At 32.7% G+C, this 10,160-nt stretch overlaps 1 protein-coding gene across 1 annotated transcript; it reads left to right on the top strand.

Moving 5' to 3' along the window:
* Window positions 1-4,671: 4,671 nt before the first annotated feature.
* LOC123694922 (alpha-crystallin A chain-like) lies at window positions 4,672-5,562 on the top strand. Its single transcript, XM_045640556.1, has one exon. It carries the CDS (start codon window positions 4,728-4,730, stop codon window positions 5,463-5,465), a length of 738 nt encoding a protein of 245 aa, XP_045496512.1. The 5' UTR covers window positions 4,672-4,727; the 3' UTR covers window positions 5,466-5,562.
* The last annotated feature ends 4,598 nt before the right edge of the window (window positions 5,563-10,160 follow it).

The following is a 10,160-nucleotide window of genomic DNA, read 5'->3' as shown; positions in this document are numbered from 1 at the left end:
ATAGTTCCCGTTCCCGTGGGATTTCCGGGATTGCGTCATTTTCCCGGGATAAAAATTAGCCTATGTCCTTTCTCGGGTATCAAAATATCTCCACACCAAATTTCATGAAAATTGGTTCAGTAGTTTAGGCGTGGTTGAGTAACAGACAGACAGACAGAGTTACTTTCGCATTTATAATATTAGTATGGATATGTTCAATACTCTAGATTTATTATCCAATCTTCATTTACTCGATTTGACAAAACATGTGCAATATCTTCACCCAGATTATCAAAACTTAACGCTGTCCAACGTTTGCATCATTACCAAGTCGCCAATACGTCTAGGTATACCTTCAGAATGCCAAGGACCAGCTATTTCTGTCCCCTGTCCGCTGCGACGGTCATACTCCCCTTACTGTCATTATCCTAACTGCTTGAACATGGTCTACTAAACTATTGATATCTCCTTTAATAAATGGTGGTACATTTACACCGTAAACATAATAAGTTAAAAAATACGGTACAAAAGCGGTCTTATTGCCTGCAGTGATCTCTACCCGACAATCTTTAATTTTTATTTGAATTAAATGTGAATGAAAGGTCTTGTTTAAGCAATAAAATCTCATTTGTTAACATTTAAATGCTTTAACGTCGTTAACTAAACTATTGATTTTGAATGTACACTGTACAGGGTAAAAGTAGCATCTGCTTTCGAGATATGTCTATTCTAAAATCGATTCCTAGTGTTTTGAGTTGTATGCGTCACAATTTCTGATTGCTAAACCTATTCTAGAGATAGCTCGCCTGCGATTTCTAATTTCAGAAGACATTCTAATATTTCTAAATAATATTTCGTCTCTCTAATTTCTTTATATTGTAAGTAGTATAAATCAAAACTAAGTTGCAAAAATTGTAAGAATAGGTTTAATACACACATTTTATATTACCTATGCGCTATCCTTAAATATATTACAGTGCCAAAAATATACAAAATGAACAGACAGGATATACCGAATACAAAAAAGGCAGATTGCTGAAAAATTAGAAAGAAATAAAAGAACAGACAAATAATTCCGATTGATGAAGAGTTACGCGGAAAAGCTTTAATTCAAAATAAAAAAGTAAGTACTTCAACATTGCGATGTTGCGAAATGACGAATATTTTTGGACTATTTTCGCCGTCATTTGTCTTTCTTAATTTAAATCAAAATAACTCATTTCCTGCTGTATATGCGAAAAGGGATGAGTATACATACTCATCCCATACAACATCGCATACAACAGATAACATTTTTTTTATAGTTATTCCACGTTATTCTTTATGTTTTTTTAACATTTTTGAATTATATCCCATGCCTCTATAATAATTAATTGAATTATAATAAAATATATAAATTTATCAAATGTGTGCTTTAATTTAAATCAGTTTAAGCTCAGTCCACAAATTATCTAAATTCTTATTGAGAGTGATTCCAATATAAATACAAAATATTTAATAAATAGTTACCGCATCAATAATTCTTATATTCGTACCTCAGTTTTATGGTCGTATGGTTGCTTCCGCGACATTTGAGCGTCCCAACAGGGGTTCATTCCTTAACCTTGACATCGTTTGTAAACCGTTTATTTTGATGTTACTATAAGACACTTTTACAGATTTTTTACGTGATTCATTTTAGTGTTTGTTTTCCTTTCAAACTTGATTATTAAATAAAAGAACTCCAAAGTCAAATAAAACTTACTTTAAATACAACCTAAATTTGTGCTTAAGTAAGTACTATCCTTATACACAAAACTATATAAAGAAAGTGAACAAAATATAATTGTCGCCTACATGTAGAATGTAGATACTGCAATATGGTTCGCAAAAATTGATAGCAATACTTTCCTTCATATTTAAAAAGTTGCATAAAATGATCTTGTGACTAATGCATAAGTCAGTTCATATGTTATTTGTAATGCGATAAGAAGAATAATTTTTTTTAATATACCATTTTTGCTCTAGAAGACTCCTCTATCCCTATATATACCCTGCTTAGTCTTAGTTTCAACCGTTTATCGAACATCCTCTGCTCAATAAACCAAGAAATCAAAGGAAAAATGTATTTCATTTGATACTGAGTTTTCCTCAAACACTACACAGAAATAGGTACTTTCACGGTGTTGGTTTCATACTTTCTATGAGTCATATAGGTACTCGATGTAGAGAAACATATAACAGATACAAACCATATTTATTATATGTATAGCTGATTTCCTGTCGCATACATTTGGTAAATTTCTTTAGATGCACAACACTGCTGAAGATCATCATAGTATGTTAAAATAAACTTATTTAAAAAAGCATATTATATACCAACCCACACTTGGCCAGCGTGATGTGTCCTTGGCAGTTTAATGTGAACAAATTGTTCAAGTAAGCAAGTCGTTTGCAATCGTGCAGTCAGTTAGTTAGTCAGTCAACGGTTTTTTGAAGAAAATTAAAAGGATGTATAGGATCGCAGAAAACTAAATCAAACACTTCTAAAAAAAGGAAGGCAACAACCATAACCTTTGTTATGGTCTATGGGCGACGCAACCTGCTTGCACCAGGCAGTGCGTCCGCTCGTTTGCCTCCCCATGACATAAAAAAAAACAGGATAAGGACCACCACATTTTTAGCAAGAATCGTACACAATAATTATATTATAATATTTAAACATCCATACTAATATTATAAATGCGAAAGTAACTCTGTCTGTCTGTCTGTTACTCAATCACGCCTTAACTACTGAACCAATTTGCATGAAATTTTGTATGGAGATATTTTGATACCCTAGAAAGGACATAGGATAGGTTTTATCCCGGAAATCCTACGGGAACGGGTTTTTCTTTGAAAAAGCGGGCGAAGCCGCGGGCGGAAAGCTAGTAATATTATATAGAATACAAATCATTATAATGACGTCATCTATTTAAGTATCACTAGACTTCATTATTGGTTGTACCCTCCTTTCACAATAACCCCAGGCATATAATTATGAAAGCGTTTATATTATAAAATTACTTTCTTCAACTTTCATTCAATCATAACTAGGTACGAAATTACGCCAATTTAATATAACTGTATTGCTACTTCATTCAACACGACATATTAATTCAAAAGCCTTATAAATTCATTGAAAAACCGGTGTCCCTTGCATTCCCTCGCGATACAGTTGCGTATGTTTACATGCTAAGGAAATTTCCAGATTCTAAACACCAGGCATCCCACACTCTAAACACAACCTTAAAACTATATAGCTAAAGTCGAAATTAGTTTCATAAACATTATACGATTATAACACATAAACATTATACATATAACATTATACGATTATATAAACATCATACGATTGTTCGCGTTGAAATGCATGTTCCAGAATAACGTAGTAAGTGCTTGATTGTTTTAAAGTAATTTAGGTATTATTGAGATAATAGTAGGGGGTATATTGGCGTGTGAAATTGGAATGTTTTGGTTCAACGAATACGTTTGTAACGATAGCATATTAAGCAATGTGAGATTTAATTATGCAATAAAATATGCAACACACTAATTTGTCTCTTCCTATTACTTAAAGTTAAAATGTTTTCTATTAATATAGCTTCTATGATATAATGTTATCCATTTAAAATAATTTCTCTTTTTACTAATTACACTCTCTTCGAAAATATAAATATTATTATAAGTTACAACAATAATGTTAAAAATAATATCTATGAATTAAATTAGCGCTTAAGTATGATACAACATAATACTATGTTCCTACATCTGATTCTACATAAACTTGAACTTGAACTTCTGTAACTTTATTCTTGTTTAGTACATTCGTTGAAATTGTATTGTGCTCTACATTAATCATTTAAACCGTAGTGAAAATATTTGAATGGGTTGCCAGACAACCTTAAAGTCTAAAATACGTATTATTATATAATTATTTTATGCAAATAAACGAGGAAAAACGTTACATTTATCCCCGTGACCCAGTGTTTCTGCTAACGGTACCGAACGTGTGCGTGTGTGCGTGCAATCTCGGCGCATGCGTTGTCAATCTGGGGTTCAAACTTAATTTACCTATTTTAAACTTGTCTAATGTTTTCTAGCGAATAAATTATAAAAGTCTTAAAAATCAATAAATTTTGTAACATTTAATAAAAATATTATATTGTATTTATTTTTTTGGATAACAATACATTACAGCATTTACGTAATTATTTTGTAAACTAGATTCAACGATAATTCAACATCGGATGAAATTAAAAGATTTTTTGATAAAAAAATTTAATATATTATGAAGCATTGATAGAATAAAGCACAAATTGTTGAATACGGGGTATCTTTAGAAATATAAATATTATCAACATAATAGTTGAAGAATTTTATTAATATTTTAATGAACTATGATGAAAGACCTAGCAACTAACGGAATACACTAAAGAAAGTTACTAAAAAGAAATTAAAAGAACGTCACCGCTGCGTCAACAAAGCAAAACCCAATTTACATGCACAAAAAGTAAATAAACAGAACCCACTTTTTAACATGAGTCACCGTGTCAATGACCAATCTTCACTTTCACACAAATGTTGCTCGCACCTGCCCGTTACCGCTGCACTTAACTCATTGAAGGCGTAACATTCTAGAACAGGGGGCCCAAAGCTATATAAGGCCGGCCGGTCTCGCTCGCCGGCATTCGAAAAATAACACGCAACCAAGCAATATACAAATCAAAATGTACAAACAAGCGCTGCTATTCGCTGCATTTCTAGCCATAACAAACTGTGAGGAGAAGCCGTATAAAACACACCACTATGTCGATCCGTTTGCCCTTTTAGATCGGCACCTGTCACACAGCCTGACCTATTTATGGCCGTGGAGTCATCTCATCAGAGCTGCTGCTGCTTTGGACCTGGAAGACAATTTAGAAGACCCGCAAATAATATCTGATTCGGAGCAATATCTTGTCCGACTAAACGTAAGGCATTTCAAACCGGATGAACTAAAAATCAAAGTCAAAAACCGATATATGATTGTGGAAGGCAAACACAAAGTTCGCAACGATGACGATAAAAGGTATATAGCCAACCATTTCATGCAACGGTTTATTTTACCACCTGGATCGAATCAGGAAGAAGTAAAAGCAGTTTTGAATGAGAAGGGCATCTTAACAATATCTGCGCCAAAACACGAGCTCCCGCCACCGCCTCCAGAGAGGGAAGTGCCAATCGAAGTAATTGAACCAAGTGAACAAAAGACAGAAAAACCTGTTGAGAAGGTTGACAAGAAGGAACCAATAGCGGCGTCGTCGCCTACTCCTCTAGAACAGTTGGAAATCGAAGCAACAACACACGTCGGTAAAATAAGGAAGAAGGAACTAAAAACAACGACTAAAACAACAAAGGACAATGAGGTTACGAAAGGCGGTGACGGAAACGGTTTAGATTATGCGTTAATAGAAGGTGAAGAATGAACTCGTAGTGTCATAACTAGGTTATGATCCAAAGACTGGTTTCGAGCTTTAAGTGAGTGCGTTGTGGAGTGTTTAAAATAAAATGTTATTTATTCGAGCTTCGTTGTTTTACTTCCTGGCAATTTTAATGTGGTAATATTTCATCTTTAGACGTGCTCTTAGGGGCATGTAAGATATTGTTAGTTAGGTGATTTATTATGCTCACGCTTTTAAAGATGAAAAATTTATTACTCCCTTGGTTCATAATAAGACATTTTTAAAAGCTTTCACAGTTTCACTGTAGAGTTACTAAAAAACATTTTTAGAACTATAAAATTAGTTCAAGATCAAATATGTGATTATATTTTAATACCTATTAAAAAAAACACCCAAAGACCATTGTTAACATTATTATCGATTTATTTAAAAACAAACACAAGCAATAACTCGCAACCACTTAAAATAATTAGGCCTGAAAGTTAGTAAACAAATATTTGTATTTGACATTCGCGTCTATTACCTAACTCACAAAGGTCGCATCACTTGAAGCGGTTGAAATGTTCCGACTCATTATTTTTCCCTCCTCAGAGGATTATATAAATTACTTTCATTGACAAACTCTGAAGTTTGGGCTTATGAACGTCATTTATTTAAGGGATAAGAGATTTACTTCCTAATTAAGGACATTGGAAGTTATGAACCAGTAGTAATATTTAAGAGACGTATTGACCATTATTCAAATAAAGGTGCTGTATAAAATATTAATTTCATTTATTACTTGGTAAATAATATCAGTAATTTTTACACTTTGGATAAAATGTTTGCCCGAGCTTTCAGTTATTCTTTTATAGGTAGTGTCGAATGGCTATAACGTTTTTGCAGATTTAAGCACGCTATGCTTCTGGAAAAAGTTTATATAAAGAAATATTAAATTGAGTTTCAATATTGAGTTTAATCAAAATATTGTCTTTAAAAAATTCCGGTAATTTCCAGATAACAGTTTCTCTGTCCCTATGTCCCTTTGTATGCTTAAATCTTTAAAACTACGCAACGGATTTTGATGCGTTTTTTTTAATAGATAGAGTGATTCAAGAGAGTATAAAATTTATTAGGTTTTAGACAAAGCGGGCGAAGCCGCGGGCGGTTTATTAGGTTTTAACAAAGCAGCGGGCGGCGGTAAGCTAGTAAAATATATTTTATAAGAATAGATTTCATATCATTCGTTATTTTTGTATGATATATCTTAGCGACACTCTTAAACATGCTATCAAAGTTGAAAATAAAATTGATAAGAACATAATATAATACAGTTTTTGAAGTCGGATTAAAAGATTGATATTTTGGAATATCAAGATTTTAAGTAATAAAGGCTGACTATCATTTTTTTTTTGTCATTGCATACTAAGATCCTTGAAGAACCGCCAGACTGGTACAAATGACCCAATAATTTTAGTCAGTATCTCCCGGCCGAAAGGTAATCAAATAATACGTATATCTGAAGCATTATTTGTAATATTTTGTAAATTCAAAAATAAAGAATTTGTTTATTTTTTTTAACTTTCTTCTAGTTTGCTAATTAACGACGAAAAAGGTCTATTAGTTGAACAATATTTTCTTAAAGCGCTTTTAAGAAAACGACTTTACCGATTTCGTTGAAAATAAATGGTTTGAATCCATGAAAAACGAAGCCATGTGTGTGTTCATTTTACTTTACAACTTCTTGAGTATTCTTTAATTAATAACTAATTCAAATTTTTTATCAATATAAGGGGCAATGTATAAACAAAATTCAAGAAATACTGCGTAATTAATCAAAAAGGACATTCCACACGACCTTGACTATCTAGACATTGTATCGTATATTTTTAGAAGTATTTATAATTGATTTTCTATGGATATGTTAATGGTTAATCAATCAAAAAAATTAAAACAAAACACCTTTACTCTCCTTATCACAAATATTAAAAAGACGTACTTTTTTAATTTGCAATGTTCTATTTCATTGTATCTTTCTGTCTATTATATACTAGCTCAACTTTTTCGTTTTTGAAGATAAACTTTTTTAGGCGCGTTGAGAGTAAAATTTCAAGGTAATATTGTCACGTCACGGAGTAAGGCGACGATTTTGGTATCTTTGAATCTTGCCAAAGATGTTTCACTTTTGACACGTGTGCTCGGCACATTTTATCTTTCAAAATGGATCTTGTGTATATTTGGTGTAGATAGAAACGGTCGTCACAAAGACATTCGGTCTCAATGGAACTAGCGTCAGGCTTTCAGTCAATATTGTACCTATGAATTCAACATTTGGTTTCTCTTGTGTGTTTATATTCCTGAGAAATATATAATACATATTTTTATATAAAATGGACTCGTATATTATTTAATTCACAACACTGAGAACATTTTTGTGAACAGTCTCACATTTTGACTGTATTTTTTTGGGTTCAGAACTTTTGACTGGGTGAACTGATTATGATGATTATTTTTTCGTTATTTGAAAGCTGGTGCCTCCTTTTTAAGGTCTATTTCTGACAATTAGCAGGCTTCTTAGGTTTTTTTAAATAATATATGATTGTGTTTACATACTTTCAAACTAAGTAAAAGTTCTCTACCAAGTTGGGCGGTCACCAGTCATACTTCAGACTGCTCGAGTGTCATCCATTCGTACTGAAGAAATATAACCTCCTTGATTTTATAGTAATAATAAGACTAAATCAAAAATAGACAATAATATAAAACACTAATGTTAGTTCATGAAAAACTTTATTCGAGAAAGTTTATTGTCATACATTTTCTTAGACCGTCTTAGGCTGGTTGCAGAGATTGACCGACCATCAGTGCGTACGTCAGTCGCGCTTGTCATAATATGTATGGAAATTCATAAAACCGTTCATAGCTAGACCGACCATACGCACGCGTATTGTCATGCGGTCGGTCGGTCAAGCTCTGCAACCAGCCTTAGACTTTAAGGACCACATTAAATGTATATAAACACGGTGTCTGGGGGTTACCATGATGTCTTATAGCATTATTTCCTGTGTGGGAAAGAGATGGCGCTAGACGACCTATTTAACGCCGTCTTTTTTCCACACTGAAAATAATCCTGCTTTAAGACGGTACGGTGTCTGTCCACTAACCAGGTATATGACGTAAATAATAAACTTATCAAGCAGATGGTGTCATTAAAGATACGGGGCGAGTAAATCACTAATATTACCACATTACCCAGTACACTATAAAACAGTTTATGACGCTTTCGTACTGAAATGTTTTTATTTCTTAGGACTTTTACACATGAACGGTTGATCCATAAAATGTGATAGCCCATGGACCTCGTAAGGACATTTAAGAATTGCTAAGAAACTGATGACGGGTCTGTTTATTTTATGTGTTGATGTAAAATAAAACATCTACGAAGTGTAGGCAATAACGCATTTATTTATCGAAGTTCTAAATTTTATTGCTTTAATGTCACAAAATAAAATTTACAGATACAGAAAGAATACTGGTGATAGGCATTCTGCATATCTATCATCTATCCTACATTTATAAAAAATCGTAAGTAAGAAAACACAAAACTAAAAACCAACCACCACTTAAGTAAACTATTTCTACTATGTAGTTCACTCAAACTCCGCAAAACTTTTGACAAACGCCGCGTTTTCCCCTTCGAAGCGTAAACAGCCTTTCGTAAAATAATAACAGTTATTAAAGTCGTAAATGAACAGTCTGTACAAAGACAATACTGAGAGAGTAAGGTGCCGCCTCCATGTCGTCCCTTGCTTATTTATCTAAAAATATAACTCCTTTTGCAAATAAAAAAGAAAACTAGCGAAAACAGGATAGAAAATTAGTTTTCTCGGTAACTGGGCTTAGGGTAAGGAACACTTATGGAAGCGAACCACTAGAAGGTTGATCTATCTTCTTAGAAATATCTTCCTCATAATACTTCAAGATAAATATAATTTTGTTTTTTTACCATTCGAAATTTATCAATGAGAATAAATACAATCAAATTTGAATGCCTGCGACCATTCAAATATTACTGAATAGATCTACCGGGGAAACTAAGCGATGCTTTAACTGTATTGTTTCTGTGATATTAAATACTTAGTGTTTACTGTGCGTCACATAAACAGTTCAACGTCCAAACAAACTAAACACTCAAATTTATAATCAGGAAATCCAACTTCTGTTTTATGAGCACCTTAGGGACAGATGGGAAACTCGAGCGCAACAGTTGACAATTAAATAAAAACTTTATGCCATTAAAAATAAAGAACGTTTCTTAGTACGCCCCAGTTTGGCAACAATACAAATTACTCTTTGACTGCAAATAACAATTAAAACAGGCACGCATTTAAATATTTATTAATGACCTAAGGCTAACCGTTAAAGCAGCGTTATAAAGCTTTTGTTGAATTCATGGTATAATGAAAATATGTATAATAGCAAGTAATTTCGATTTTATAACTGTTTTTATGACGAAATTCTGAAAATTGAGCACTTAAAACAATTCTCTTGTGAGTTGTGACAGAACTTTTCAGGTTCACAATTCATATACATTTTGAGTGAGTACAGATTATTACTATATCCTGAGATAAGCGATTTCAAACAAACAAACTCTTCAGTTTTCTATATTAGTATAGATATTTTCTCTTGTACATAGAGCAATCAAACAACATTTATTCAATAGATCATTCTCTTTGAAAA

This window comes from Colias croceus, chromosome 1 (genome assembly GCF_905220415.1).
Source record: "Colias croceus chromosome 1, ilColCroc2.1".
NCBI lineage: Eukaryota > Metazoa > Arthropoda > Insecta > Lepidoptera > Pieridae > Colias > Colias croceus.
Note: the sequence above shows the minus strand (reverse complement) of the source record. Positions and strands in the feature narration are given on the sequence as shown.

Excerpts from the sequence above, each read along its gene's own strand:
- LOC123694922 (XM_045640556.1), top strand. The coding sequence starts at position 4,728 with ATGTACAAACAAGCGCTGCTATTCGCTGCATTTCTAGCCATAACAAAC.